Consider the following 16,102-nt stretch of genomic DNA (forward strand, 5'->3'; position numbering starts at 1 on the left):
ATAAAGCTCAGTTAAAAAAATGGAGCTAAGCCATGAAGACCCCAAGAACAAGAGCAAGCGAGTTCAGATTAGCAGATTGAGATGTATATTAAATTACAAGATTATGTGGAAAACTTAGTTATGTACTACCTAAAGCAGTCTGTCCATTTGGTATTCTACTGCATATAATTTGCAATGAACTATTTTTGCCCCTAAGGAGACCAAATAACATTTATTCTTTGAAGTTCACTGTATTTTATCAACAATATTTGTGCAGCAAAAACATGTTGCAGTTCTGCCCTAATTGCTATTCTCATCACATGCTTCCCATAACAGTGTAGTTTTGCATCTTGCCTTTCGTGTAAATCTTCAAATTATGCATCTTAGAGATGTGTAAAAAAAATTTGGTCCTGAATAGGAGGACAATGGAGCTTAAGCCATGTTCCAAATACAACTGAGACTTTTTAAAAACAGAGAAGTAGTATTTATTTTAAGACCGTAAGTACAGGTTATACATTCAAACTGGACAGACAGAAGTTCTCCTATTTGAATCCCTTCCACTTACAACTGGTACTAATAATACTTTGGTTTTTTTTTCTCCCCAGTCATGACTGTTGGCTTTGTAATATATACCACCAGCAATTCACTATTTTGCAAGTTTTATGAATTTTGATGAGTTCTGAGAAAGCAAGTATTGCCTCTGTATTTCTTTTGGGACAGCAAACCCTTTGTCATAGTGTAAAGGCTCTCTTGTGTCATAGAGATACACTTATATTAAGGAGAGCGCTCATATTTATATATATAAAGCAATTAAAAAAACTATTTCAAAATGATTTTTTGGTTGAGAACTACACTGCAATGAGTGATGTAAAAGAAAAGCACTATTAAAAAAGGGGAAGGAAACAGTCTTAGTTGAGCAATGCCAGCTGGGCAGATTGGAACACTGCGCTGATGTCTGTGAGGGAGTCAGATAAAGGATTATCAAAAAGCCAGTATTTTGAGTCAAAGCCTAATGTTCCTTGAAGTAGCTTCTATAACCAGGACAATGTTGCTAAGCTGCTCAACTGAAGGTTACGAATTTAGCTGCTCCTTTGAACATCCATGTCTCTCAACACTGATGCTTCACAAGAAAACGAACTCAGCAGAAAACAGCATTAGTCACGACAGCACTGAATTTTAGCAAAACTGCAGCAATGTTTCTATGGCAAGGAAGTATGAACTTCAGTTTAAAGTTGTTTGGGTTTTGTTTTTTTAAATAATCAGAGCTACCCCAATTGTGTCAACACAGATACTGCTACAAAAACCCAATATGTGTGTGTGTGTGTGAGAGAATTCCCTAAGTTTTAGAAGCTAATGTTTTCTGTCATGATGGTTTGACTGGCCAAGCAGATGAAGTCGTCATTACATTTTCCAGGGACTTCCCAGAAAGCATGTGTGTAGCATGTCTGAAGCAGTAGCATAAAAAATTGAGTATCTACAAATTGAAAAGCTGAAAGCTGAGACATGCCATTAAAGAATATCTGTATTTTGTTGGCTGAAACATGACATTGTGCCACAGCATAAGAGATTGTATGATTTACTTTGCTTACAGAACAACATTGTGCTTTCCTGAGAGACAGGAGTCTTCCATTGGATGACAGAAATAGGACAACATTTAAAAGCTCAATTAACACCAGAGTTTGGTTTCCTTCTTAAAATTGATACTAATTGAAATAATCTCTATTCAGTTAAAAATTATCAAAAAAACCCCTCAAGTTCTATCAATGTAACATGAAAGTTCTTTTTAAGGCAGTGGCAGGAATACTTTCCATGCTAGAAGGCAAAAATGACATGAACGCAACTAATTTAAGTTTGAAAGTACCAGTGACACATCATGACATAAGTCAGTCACCACATTTTCTGCAAAACTGCATGTGAAGTAATACTTAAGGGACTAAGAAGCATCCTCTCAAGCTGTACTTTACGGTTCATGCATACATCACCACAGTCAGACATATTCTGCATGCAACCAAGGCACACTTGTGCTGAGATTTTCAACTGAACACACATAAACATCGACTTAGTCTAAGAGAACCTCAAAGCTCCTGGAGTACTTTGTTGCTAATATACCATGCAAGAATCTGCCTACTGGCTTCACGAGCACAGAAGAGTTTTTGCTCATCAATATATTTAGCAGAGTCATTTACAAGCAGGAGAGGCTTGCTGCCTGTCAGCCATCTACATTCAATGTGAAATTTGTCAAAGTGAGTTTCTAATTTGCAAGCAAGTACCAGCCAGACTCTGCTGAAGGAATCCACCACATTTTCACTTGCAGAGCTCGTGTGTCATAACACACACCCTTTAAATTACTGCTACCTGAGACTAAATCCACATAAAATCTATGCAAAAAAAGTAAACTCAGAGGAAGGGGATGAAAGAAATAGCTGTTGGGGAATGAAAAGGCAGAAGAGGGGATTTAAGGATAAACTTCCTTTCATTACTACCACATTCAGGTAACATGACTCAGCAGGAGTACAGTAAACGTCTCAAAAGAAACCTGTTAGACACAAAAAAGCATGTTAACTGCTTTCAAGAACTGCAAACTCAGCTACCAACTCCCAAATGTAAGGGTTCCTTAATAAAAGTGGGGACTAGAACTTTACTATTTGCAACCCCACCCCCCCAGTGACTTTTCAGACTAACATACATACAAGTATACAATAAGTATATAATACAAAAAAGCATGTTTCATTAAGTCCATTTCAATTAAAAAAATGAAAAGTTTCTGATGCAAGTTTCATGCATGCAAAAAAATCCAATAATGAATGTGTAAATAAAATTTTTGCTTAGATATATTTGTTCCAATATAATTGGAATACAATTCTTTTAATAGTGGCTTTAAACAAGTTATGGCTTCAAAGGTATTTAAAAGGTATTGCTTCATATTTTTAGTAAAAGAAAAAATCCTACAGTAATTAAAAACAAAAATCACTTACCAGTGCTCATATCAGTTTTAATGAAGTCCAAAAAATGAGAAGATGTACATAATGAATTCTAAAAGTTTAAATATTAAATATTGATAAGAGAAAAACAGCTTGGTGATAACTTAATTAGCTCGACTAATTAGCAAAGACCTGTACTTAGTCCATTTGCAGAAAGAAGTTATGAAGGCTGATCAATATATTTGCTTGAAAAATATCCAGCAATGAGGAAAATATGAATAAGACCATCTCAACCTAATTTTAATCAATATTTCTGAAAATGCTTTTATCATGAAATTATCAGAGTTATTCCACATACAGTCAAAAAAGTCTGCAGTGGATGTTCTGTAAAGACACAGGTCTAGTAACATGAGTATGTAATTACTTACAATTCAAACAAGTCTATAAGTATTCAAACCCCAGAAGTAAGAAGGACAATGCAAGGGTAGAGATTTTGGAAGTCATAATTACTTACCTGTAATTTAAGCATGTTTGGAAACATTTTGTCACTGAACAGATCTAAGAATACACTTTTACTATTGAAGACTATTATCTTGGCAAGATCTTTCTGATAGTTTTCAGTGAGACTCTTCCAAAGTTCAATACTGCACCCAAAACTGCAGCCATCACCGAAGCAAACTCATACAACATAGCTTTCACTTAGGTTTGATGCTGTCAGTGCAGCATGGCAGAAGCACATGGCACCCATCTTTGACCTGCAGTTCCAACTTTGACTGCAAGCAGAGATAGAGCAAGTCACTTTAAGGATTAGGAGATAAGACTGAAGATCTTCATCCAGACCAATTACAGGCCAATTAGGAAGCGGAAACAAATTGTGAAATTTACTAAGAAAAAAAAAAATCACTTCTCAACCTGTTACAGGAAGTACCTGTGTAACAACAGCATGCAATTCAAACAGATCAGGCACCCACTGAAGAAAGTGCAAGATGACAGTGTGGAACAACGTCTTCCCTACAATACTTTTCCAGCTACCAGCAAGACTTGCAGCTTAGAGTCTTCCTGAGGTTTGTGTGTGCGTCACATCAAAACGCCTGTAAATGCCCATTAGCTTTTGATGGATCTTTCTTTCATGAAGAGCTACAAGTTCTGGGCAATGACACCCGTAATTTTAAGGTACACTGTGCAGAAAAAAAATATGTCCTTTTGCTTATGTTAAGCCTGCTTCCTGATAATATGACTGGGTGTTACCAGTTGAGAAAACTGGTATTTCCCATTCAACTTCTCCATGTCATCTTTTATGTCCTCTCAGTCATCTTTTTTACCATCAAGAGGACTTTACAATCCCTCTGAAGAGACTCTGAGCTCTCTGAATGTATTCCTATTGCATCCTTTTTGATATTAAAATGACAACAAACAAATGAAAAAAAGACATACGCAGACCACAGTAAACAGAAACACTGTATTGTTTCATTTACTCCTTTCTTAACTTCTAACACTTCCTCAGGAATACTTAAAATCTCTTCCGTGAACACCGATACTTCATATCATCCATCAGTTAAAACATATCAATAGTTAAAAGGTGACTTCTGTACCCACTACATAAATTTATCAACACAATTTTCTCTAAGTCCACATCACCTCACAACAGCTACTTTGTTGCATCTGTTTGAAGTGGCACATACAGCTCCCATCCTCCAGCTAGGACGGCAAGTCTTCATTCACCTCCATTTTACTGAATACAATCTATTTTCCACTTTCGAGAAATGCCTGGGTTGTGTTTGCTCTCGTTGACTAACACTACAGTTCAGCTCAGACTGCTTGAATTTAGAACAATTTTATCTTTTTCCTTTATTTTCTGTCGCAGAATAAACAGTTTAAAATTCTTACTCTCCTTGGGGCTTTGACAGAGTCAGATCACCATAATTTAGCATGTTCTGACAGCTTAAATTAACAGCCATAAGAGGATCCATGGCAACTGCCCAGCCATGTACTCGTAGACTGCTAGGCTGTGCAAGGGCTGCTGCAAGTGCAACACAATTTAAATTAGTATGTTTGAGCTTAATCTGATTTAAACTACCTAAATTTCCAACAGACCAAGAGTGTGCACAGCAAGGACTGCTGTGGCCCTCATGTGATATAGTAGCTGCACCAACTTGATGTTGCCCATGAGCTTTCTAAGCAACACCAAACATATATTTTGTCCTCAAAGATTTCAGCTTCCTTCCACAACAAGCAACATGTGGAAGAATGCCTTCTCATACTTACTGATGATGGGAAGGAAAATCTGTATGAGGAGGAAGGTCTGCTTCCTCTCTGATGGAACTGACATTAAAATGAACATCTCCCTAAAACTAGCTCTTACCCTCTTTTAGCCCATCCTCTCCTTAAGAGATAGTACTATCCCTCCCTTTTTTCCAGTATTTATGTATCCCAAAGCTGAACAGAGCTTTGGAAATGGAAATAAACTCCATTACAATAATGTGACAAAACATAACTGGATAGAACTGTAAGTCTGATAGGCAGTGAAATTTCAAAAAGTATTCTTAAATTAGAAAACTGGTACACAGTAGGGTTTAATCTTAGAACAGTATATTTCTCGTTTGCCTAATACAATAATTTGGTTTACAGACAGAAGCCATTTCTGCATTGCAATTTTATTTTTCCTATTGGTACTGGAGACAAAGGTTTTCCCTGATAAGTCGTAATATCAGCAATTCCCATGAAGCAGCTAACCCATCTGGAAATTCAGAGGTACACAGAAAAATTAAGGTGGGAGCTTATTTAGGGCTCTCACAATTGACCTTCAGTAGCAGTTAAAGTCATCAAAGTTAAACTAGAAGTAACAGCTGCGTTGAGAGGCAAAAAGAGATACTTTCCCCTGAGTCTCTCCAAATACCCATCTGGCTCTTCAGCAACAAGCTTTAAAGCCATGGTTAAATTAAGATTTTGCAAACATTGTTGTACTTTAATAACAGAACACAGAAAAATGAGCTTCTGAAAAACAACAGCTTTAGCAAAAAAATAAAGGGAGGAAGAGTCCTAAAATTAAAGGACATATTTATGAAGAAGTTTACTGTGAAATATTCTTTATAGTTTGTAGCCTGTATAAATTCTACGTGCTGAAGCGTGTCCAGAGAAGGGCAACGAAGCTGGTGAGGGGTCTGGAGAACAAGTCTTATGAGGAGCGGCTGAGGGAACTGGGGCTGTTTAGCCTGGAGAAAAGGAGGCTGAGGGGAGACCTCATCGCTCTCTACAACTGCCTGAAAGGAGGTTGTAGCGAGGTGGGTGTCCGTCTCTTCTCCCAAGTAACTGGCGATAGGACGAGAGGAAATGGCCTCAAGTTGCGCCAGGGGAGGTTTAGATTGGACGTGAGGAAAAATTTCTTTACTGAAAGAGTGGTTAAACATTGGAACAGGCTGCCCAGGGAAGTGGTTGAGTCACTATCCCTGGAAGTATTTAAGAGACATGTAGATGCAGCACTTAGGGACACGGTTTAGTGGGCATGGTGGTGTTGGGTCGACGGTTGGACTCGATCTTGGAGGTCTTTTCCAACCTTAATGATTCTATGAATTCCCATCTTCCAAAAATATGTGAACAAACGGCTTTAAGTTTTACTTTAAGCAGCCAGCATATTCAGAAACAGGCTGCTCTCAGGTCTCAGGTACTAACAGGTCTTACTTCTCCTTTCTCAGTCTTACCAGTATTTGCACCAAATTGCAACAATGCTCAGAGAAGTGAGAAGTTCTACTTATCATGCAGTCACTCCACACACTTTATATCTAGAAGTTCAGAAGTCCACAAGAAGAGTACACAACTGAAAAGCTTTAATTCCAACTTCCATTTGAAAAACCCTACTATCAGAAGATGATCCAAGACAGTCCAGAGGACAAAGTACTGAAACAGAAGTTGGTCGCTTGCACCATTAAGAGCTGTAACAGTGCAGGATCTCTTAATGGGGAATAATGCTTTAAAACTTCTAAGTCTGCAACCACTCTGAGTAGAAGTGGTTCTGTTGAACATACAAATCTTCAGCAGCATGCTTATAATTCAAACTCAGTATGGTAAAGCTATTTGAGTTTCTTCTAGAGGAAATCTAGTACGTAAAACACTGCACTCACACACAGCCCTTTTCACTTAGTCAAAGCCCATGTAGTTCACACTAGTCAGAACCAACAAACCTAAGTTCCATGTTGCTGCATGACTTACCCGGACAAGCGCATCATCTATGATGTGATCACGTCTCACTTTAAGTCGCAAATACGGGTTCAGCTGCTGTCCTTGAACTAAGCTGTAGAGCACAGTTATGCGTCTTTCACTGTACATCCGGATTCTATTGTCATAATACAAACCCAGGTTCTTGGTAACAGCATTCAATATGAAGGGACAGGTCATAAAAGAGAATTTATTTTCTGTTTCTACTTTGAAGAAAGTGTAGTCTTTGTCCATTTCTAGAACATCATTCAGTGGTTCATTAATAAATTCTTCAAAAGGGATAAGTGGTTTTCTGCAATCTATAGTTTTAACACCAAGTTCAGTTTCTAGTGGGTCCACTCGAGGACCTTTTTTATTTCTTCTTTCCTCACCCAACAGCTCTTGAAGAGTTAGTTCACTTGATTCTGGGATGGGTTCTTCATCCTCCTCTTCGTTATGATCTGTATCCACATCCCCTCCTACTACATTTGCATAGTAAACCATTTTCAAGCACTTTGAAGCAGCAACAACAGCATCATCATCATTCACTAGGTTACGACTATTGAACTCATTGCTTATGACTTTGTAAGTAATAAGCTGCTGAAATGTTTCCATCATTCTCCGAATTTGGTCTGCTCTGTACTTAGACCACAATCTGACCAGTTTTGCTTGAGCTGCAAGGGGTAGTTTGCTCATCGCTTTGCAAAACAATGGTAGAGCCATTTCCAGATATTCTGGGCTATGAAGATTGCCATTCTCCATAACGATAATAAACAAATTCAGATAGTTAGGATCCCGAGAGTACACATTATGGTAAGTCAAGTCACATTCCACATTAGGTGACAAGTACACAAGTGCATTTAAAAAGGCAGTTTCTATTTTTTCATTAGAAAGTAATCTATCATAGACCCGTCTGACTGCTTCAATATCTACAGACACTTCATCCGGGCCTAGTTTTTGGAGGTTATTATCTCCTTGTGTGTTATCACCTATTCTTGACGACGAAGATGATGATGCGCCTGAATCTTCTTCCATAGCAGCAGCCGAACAGGCAGCTTTTTCCTTTTCATCTTCATCTTTGTCTTCATCCTTTCCTTGAAGAGACTTGAGCTCCTCCTTGGTGTGCTGCTTGGCTTTTCGAAAACTCTGTACCAATGCTTCAGCACTAGAAAATACTCTCCCAATCACCCGGATTAAAGGGGAATAATCCTCTTTCTCTCGACATAGTTCAAGAATTTCATATATCTTGTCTTCTGTTAGAAAAGTCACATCTATAAAAAGATAAAATATTAATTTTAAGATAAAAATTAAGAAGATAAAATACTTCTAATTTGCTCTACTCAAGAAATCTGTGCATCAGATCATCATTAACACTGGAAAAAACAGCATCAGTGGTAGATAAATTCAAGACAGATACTTTATAATTCCATTAGCATGAAGAAACATGACTTCATTCACTATGATTTTGTAAAATATTGTATTCATGGATGTCGATCAGAGAACATGCTTAATGGCAAAACTGTTTTGCAGCCAATTAACTACATTTGGCAGTTAACAGTATTGTATTGTCTAAACTAGAGCAACTAAATCAATCAGTAAGATGTTTAAACTTTAAAAGACAATGGATAAGACTGTGACAATACAGTCTTCTGGTAAATCTGCACAATTAATGTGCAAGTCATTCAACTATACACAAAGTGCATCAACCTCTTTTTTCAAAACATAGCACATGCGTATAGACTTCACACGCTCTTTCTCCCTTAAAAACAGATCTTGAAGAAAAGATTCAATTTGTTTTGTTGTATATTAATGGGAATATCAGATTTCTTATTTCTAAGGCTTTCTGCAACTGTTTTTATACTAAACTGATGCCTGAAAATCATCCCAAAAACCCACAATACATGCTCAGGAATTTATGCTGCTCTCCCTTAGAAACAGATCTTGAAGAAAAGATTCAATAATTTGTTTTCTTGTATATTAATGGGAATATCAGATTTCTTATTTCTAAGGCTTTCTGCAACTGTTTTTATACTAAACTGATGCCTGAAAATCATCCCAAAAACCCACAATACATGCTCAGGAATTTATGCTGCCTTTTAAATTACACACACAGTTGGGCCATGTGGGTTATTTCTTTGTACATTAAGCCTCACCGAGATAAACAACTTGAGTATACTCGTCAATATGCTATTCAGATGAACAAACTGGTTTACACACATCATCTGCAGGGGTTCCAAATACCTGTCTGTTCCCCCTCCCCCCCAAATCCCTGATATGAAATAAGTCATTTGGTGGTCCATTTGTTATTTGAAATCTTCCCTTCACTTTAGAAAAGAGAAGGAGAAAACATTATTTACAGCTTTCTATGCTACTTCTCAAACAGAACCCACAGGTGCTTTCTCATCAGGTGATGATTTAGAGTAGGATTACCCCATGATCAGACCCTGAAAAGATATTCTAGTTTAAGCAGATTCTTCTAAACTGACGCATAATTTAGAACTAAAACTGAATCTGTTTAATAGCATCTCTAGAAATCTAAAAAGCACACATCACAGCACTGTATTCACCAACCACGCTAGAACAACTGCCTCTGCAGAAAGAAGGAAGCATATCATTTTAATACAGTTACATGTTAACGTATTTTGAAATGTGATTGCCTACACTAACATTCATTCCAAGCAGTCATTAAATTAAAAATACAAACTAAATGATGCAAAAACAGACAACCTATTGATTTTCAGAGGCCCAAGCCATTCTTAGAGCACATATAACACAGGAAAGATTAAGCTTATGTCATGCTACTGAGGTTGAGTTCCAACCAATCTGAAGACAGTGAAAAAGCTTCAAAACTAAAGTGTCCTGTTAAAAACAGCATTGAAAATATTATGAAAGGATTCAAGCTTAGTGCAACATCTCCTATTTTTATCTGTTGCAGTGCATGCTCAAGAAGCAAATTTGGCTAAAAGAAATTTAACCGCTGATACAGATGCTGTTCCATGCCACAGCTCCTCAAAATGAGGTCCATAGCCTCAAGTTCACTGACTCTGGATTGCAGAGGTTATTCATAGCATAAAAATTATCAGCAAAGTTGACAATTTAACAATGTAACACATTTCAGATTTCCATACTTACAACAGGAATTCCCCAGTCATTCTTTTACAGGTTTTAGTATTGAAGGAACAAACCATGTGCTATTTCCAGTTGAAATATTTAGTATTACCATCAGCAGTTTCATAACATTTTTAAGTCATATCCTGTGACCATCCTCTAACTGAGTTGCCATAAGGGTCTGCTCCATTTTTACTTTACAGCAGGGAGAACAGCTGGAGAAAAACAAACCTAACTGAAGCTTTCTGCTAAATCAAGTCAATTTCAGCTGACTTTTGTCTGAGCATGTGAGCTTTTACACACCTTCTCCTCTCACCCTTTCTATTGCAACTAAGTGATCCAGCAAAGTACACATATCTCCTCTCAGACCTTGTTCTCAGTAATACTCCATGACAAATCTGTACATGAAGTCAAGCTTTAACAGTGATCCTTGACTGTGAAAAAGACTGCATGTGATCTATATATTGCCAACACCACACTCCCTAATTAGCAAATTTATTAATTATCTTTTCATTATCTCTTATGGAAGCTTTGTTACGATTGTGCGCTCACTGCCTGTCCACTGACCTTCTCTGTTCCCAATTTAATGTTTTGGTGATCAAAGTTGAAAACAGCTCCCCAGGTAATTATAAGACTGATTTTGAAATGGCTCTCTATATATGTGACTACATTTGTAACCCATGCTTTTTACGTATTTGCAATTTCTCTATTTCCTTCCTCTTTTTGGACTATCATCTAAGATGGTACCGAGATGCTGACAATGGTCTCCAGATAAATTTTCCCCCCAAAGGTAATAGTCATAGGGCTTAGCACTACAGAAAAATAATTTAAATAATTCTTTCTGAAGGGCATTTCTTTCAATTTATTTAGAACTTTCAATCCTATGTCAAGCATAAAACCAAGCTGCACATCCTTTTCCTTGGCTTTCTTAAACTTAACTGCAGTTTTCCCAGTAACTGTTTCTGCAGATGGACTTTGAAAAATTTCACAGCGCTAGATTCCTTAGACATCATCCAATTCAAAAGGTAACTAAGAGTCTCAGATGGGCTTTAAGAATGCATTAATGCTCTCTGTCCATACAGCTACAAAGACAGGTCAATACTTGTGATGCTGCAACAGATGAAGTCAGAAGAGTCATTGCTTTAGACAACAAATTGTCTCTGGAGATAGATATCTAAGAGTCTTCTCAGCCTATCTTGGGGATAGAGGACAGTAGGGTCAGGGAGAAAAGAGGAAAATCCTGTATGTGCACACCTCCATTAAAAATACACAAAACTAAGAGGGAAATCACACAACAGACCTAATGTGCCTCTTGCCCATCTAACACTACACTGGCTCCCCTCTCCCCTCCCTACTGTTTGCCTCTTTGCTTACTCAGATCATAAATAATTTGGGGACAAGTTTATACTTGCATCAGATAAAGAACAAACTGATGCAGATATTGACTGGAGCATCTTAGGTCCCTTATTACACAGTGCTATGTTTTATGGCTGATTCTGTAGGCCTTTGTAATTCTTTGCTGTAAAGAGTTTCACCTTCTTTAGCTAAAATGGATGAATCTGAACTTCTGTGTTTATACCACTTACTGCAATGATACCTAAAAAAGGTCTGCTCAAAGGTTGATGGCTTTCATTTCATTTAGCTTGTGATTTCTGTTTGCACTGCAGGTTTTGATGACAACTAAAATTATTCTTGTAGTATGTATTTACTATTTTAGAGAGTTTGAAAAGCTAAACAGGAGTCAGAAAAGACATACAGAACAGTACTTCATTTTTGTACACTGGCTTACAAATCACTTTGCTGAAACTTTTTTTAGTTTGGTAGATGTATTGCCTATCATCCACTGTATCATTTTTTGTTCATCTGTTAAGTTTCTTAACACAGAATCTGGAATTGGTTAAAGTATAACTTTTATAACTCATTAACTACAGAAGTTACAAAACTAGCAAAACTAGAACAGTCATACAACAGCACTTAAAAAAACCTCTCCATATTTGCAAAACCAGTAATCTCAGAAGGCAACAAATGCATCTGGATTTTAACAGAGATGTGGTAAAGATCCAGATTTGGAATCAGTGTTCAGCATTAATCCAGCCATTTTTCAGAATCCCTAGTAACATATTTGATTGCCGAACATTGTATTTTACTTAAGAAGTCAGCAGAACACCACCACAGTCAGCAAAATACCACCACAGTGAATTCTGTAGGGATATACTCATGCATATTAAATGTGTTTTATTTTAGGAAAATTCTAAAATAACATCTTACCTTTAAAGTCATCTCTTGGGCCTTGCATTTCCTTCTTGTTCATTTTTCTGTCAGTGCAGGAATTGTTATGGGCACCTTTGGAATTGTTTTCTAGGTAAGCTGAGCTCGTTCCTTTCTTGGAGGGATGAGGATCACAGAGTTTTGCATTAATCTTATAAAGCTCGAGGGCCTTAATGGCTGCTGCATTGTTATCCATACGGAGAAAAGTTGGACAGGAAGCACAAAATTCATTCGTGCAGGCTTCATTTCCACAGCCCTCAGTTAACTGGTGGTAGTAGCGCTCTATTAGATGCTTTGCAGCTGCTCGCTTCCTGTAGCAAACATTCAAACAGTAAGTACAAGGATTAGTAGAGCTTTCACATACAAAGCTCATTCAAAAGCATCAGCAAGGCAGAGATTAGTCAGGCACTGAAACACAAGATTTCTGTATCAGAGAGGACACATCAGGAGATTTTTTAAATGCAGGATTCTCATCTTGACAAATGCAAATATATTTAACACACAATTTAATTTGTGGGTCCTATGTAAGCGAAAGGTAAATCCCGTTTATGCACAGTTTTCAGCTTTATATTCTAGTGTTACAGTGGACACAATCTTGTTCAGTTCTGAACAATCTCAGTTGTCACTGAAAAAGAGAACAATTTAGATGCAAAGCAAGGCTGCAAGTGAAACAGAACTGGATCTCATACAGGTGATTGAGTCTGATGTATAGTACTGAGGTATGGTTGCCACTGACAGAGGGAAGAGGCGTGAAATACAAATGATCCAGGCATTTATTTAGTAATACTATCAATACTACACCAATAAGATATAAACCCTTTAAAAATGTAAACTTTTTTTTTTAAACAAGTTTCCAGATGACTAAGTTACCTGATACTTAGTCTATTCAAATCCGTAGGAAAAATATTCCTTGGTTAATTAAACTGATGACAAAACAACGATTAAAGATGAACTCAAGGCTGAATATATCTCTCCTCAGCTTAATAAGGTATACGGTTCTCTAAAAAAAGCTATTTGCCAAATCCTCCCCTTTCTCCTGCAATTACACATGGCAAGTATGCATTTTGACGAATTACAACTGTATCGCTATACAAGTCAATGTGCTCAGGACTATATACACACAAGAAAATTTAACTGGCCAATTAATAAGGTCACAGACTTTTACAGAAACATGCAAATGGTAAAGAAGTCACCGGAAAGCTGCACATAACTGGGACAGAAGAAGCTGCGTGCAGTGCCAAGAGCACCATATTTCACCACATTTTGGAAAGAAACCCCCAAACCTTCACTTCATTTAAGAAAACAAGTTACTAATGAAAAATGCCAACTATGAAACATTTAAAACATTTTGATTAGGTGTAACATGCAGGCTCTTTACCTAACTTTAGTGATATGGTACTATAAAGATTAGAACATGAGAAGCAAGATTTTAAGCAGAAATTGTGATATTAAGTTAAAGTTGCCTTTTCAGATGTTGATGCATGCACAGATTCTGCACAGAACAAGTACTTGAGAACTGAAGTGCTAGACCCACTGGTACTACTCAGCACTTCCTGCACCTAGCTGGCGTTAATACTGGCTGGTTAAGCATCAGTTTCAGTGCAGCTGCTTCACAAGGGAAAATGTCCTCAAGTTCTGAAAGTAACTACTGAGGTGTACATTACTCAGCAGTAACACATTTGGTCCTTTTCCCTTTCACCCTTCAAGATCTCATGATCCTAGAGAAGAAAATATTTCTTACGAAGAAACCATTACCTCAATGTCTGCCTGATCTTCCAAATGCAGTGAGTTCCAAGACAAAAAATTGAGGCGAAAGGTTTCCCTGGCACCTCGAGACAGATGTGGAAGACCATTAAAAAAAAAATAAAGCAGCACCAGCAATACCATCAAACCCACTACTGTATAAAACAGGGAACAGCTGTATTCTGATCCAAGGAAAGAGTTCTAGCCTCTCCAATTTTTATATATGGACTTAGGAACACCTGCCTCTCTCCACGTACGTATAAAATAAGGTTTTTTTGATCTTGTCTTTCATATTTCTGCTTTTAGTATAGGGGCTTTAAAAAAAACCAGTTTTTTTAATAGAGCTTACACCAGTACATGATTTCACAGACATCTATTTCTGAATGCCAAGATTTCATGCTTTGATCATTCTTGACTTTCAATCATTCCAGACCTTCAGATTTAGAGTGTGAAATACTGTCACTTGTAAGCAGATAAGCATATAATGTGAAAGCCTTTCTTTGTTAATATTGAATTTTTGCACCTGAGCTATGGCCACCTGTCTCACCAACATGCTCCTTATTTACTCCTCTTGCAGTCTCTCGTATGCATTACCTTGATGCCTTCATAAAAGCTCTTTTCCAACTCACGTTGAAACTTACTGTTCCTTTAATTTTCCTTCCTCTCTCACTGACCATGTTTTCCACAGTGTGTACAAAAAGGCAGTTATTTCATACACACATTATCATTTTAACTTTATCCTTCCTCATCGCGTTTTCCTCTCATCTTATTTCTCCATTGCAGTCTACATGCAGATCACAAGTTTTTTGCCATAATTTTGGTGTTTTCTGACATATGTAATACACCTACAAATATTAAATGGATTATTTCTCACAGCTGTTCTAAGTGTATATATATTACGGGGTGTGTGTGTATTTATTTATTTACCTAAAGCAGCTGGAGTTGTTATTCAGATTAAACACATTGTGAAAAGCTGACCAATTCCCTAAGAAAAGAGAACTTATGCTTTCAAACTGGAGAAATTGTTAGTCTTAAAGAGGCATGTACACCTTTCTAGTTTACAGAACATCTAGTTTGAAGAAAGTTATTTCAATGTATAAACACTGATATATTAACAACATATTTTACCATATTAAACAACACTCCACTTTAACAGGTCATATCTGAGATGCCAGGAGACAAAGCTATGCTTAGACTTGTCTCTAACAGTTAACTTCTGAGGGACTGTTTCCCATTTTTAACTACCAATTACTTCTCAAACTGTGCCATGCCTACAATAACGCTGTTCGTACAAACATTTTCATTTTGACTCATGGCTGCAGACTCACTGACTCAAGTTCTGTGAAATTCTATTAGAGACAGAAGGTTTGACCCAAAGTTAGACTTTTTTTTTTTAAAATCAACTATGGAAGCAAACAATACAATGTACAACAGTACTAGAATACAACAGTATTAAAATTTCCCCCCACCTCTCCCTGGCGGCTATTCTGCAGACTTTTGAGATGGTCTCAGATAAATTATTTAAGTAAATAAAAAAGGTGGAGACTTAAAGCGAGGATACAGACCTAAGAAGGTAGAACAGAATTTACTGAGCCTTCCACAAGAGCTACCCTTACTGAGGGTCCAAACATAAAAGCACTTACAGAGAACGCAGTACTGAGTAAGCCAATGTGAGATTTTACAGAACAGTAAGATATTCCATACCACATTCCCATTGTGGAATCCCTTGAGGGATTATTGTTGTTGACACTGTCCAGTGTCAACAGCCCATATTTCTATATTATTCAGAAAAAAAAAGTAGCATACCTTTTCTGTTCTCCAGAGATGAAAACTTGATCTCTTTCTACATTCCCCTGCTCATTTAGTATGTAGAAAACTTAAGTTCTTAGCCT

At 37.2% G+C, this 16,102-nt stretch overlaps 1 protein-coding gene across 5 annotated transcripts in view; it reads right to left on the reverse strand.

Moving 5' to 3' along the window:
- The window catches only part of UBE3A (ubiquitin protein ligase E3A), a 54,828-nt gene that overhangs the window by 11,489 nt on the left and 27,237 nt on the right, over positions 1 to 16,102 (reverse strand). For 3 of the 5 annotated variants that reach the window (XM_009323660.1, XM_009323651.1, XM_009323667.1), the window contains 2 exons: positions 12,468 to 12,778; positions 7,107 to 8,362 (listed from right to left, as the gene is read on the reverse strand). In XM_009323660.1, coding sequence (XP_009321935.1) covers positions 7,107 to 8,362; positions 12,468 to 12,778 — 1,567 coding nt within the window. The remainder of the gene's footprint in view (positions 1 to 7,106; positions 8,363 to 12,467; positions 12,779 to 16,102) is intronic. The other 2 variants (XM_009323675.1, XM_009323683.1) reach the window with 2 other exon arrangements.

The sequence above is a fragment of the Pygoscelis adeliae genome, unplaced genomic scaffold (assembly GCF_000699105.1).
Source record: "Pygoscelis adeliae isolate BGI_AS28 unplaced genomic scaffold, ASM69910v1 Scaffold50, whole genome shotgun sequence".
In the NCBI taxonomy this organism is placed as follows: domain Eukaryota; kingdom Metazoa; phylum Chordata; class Aves; order Sphenisciformes; family Spheniscidae; genus Pygoscelis; species Pygoscelis adeliae.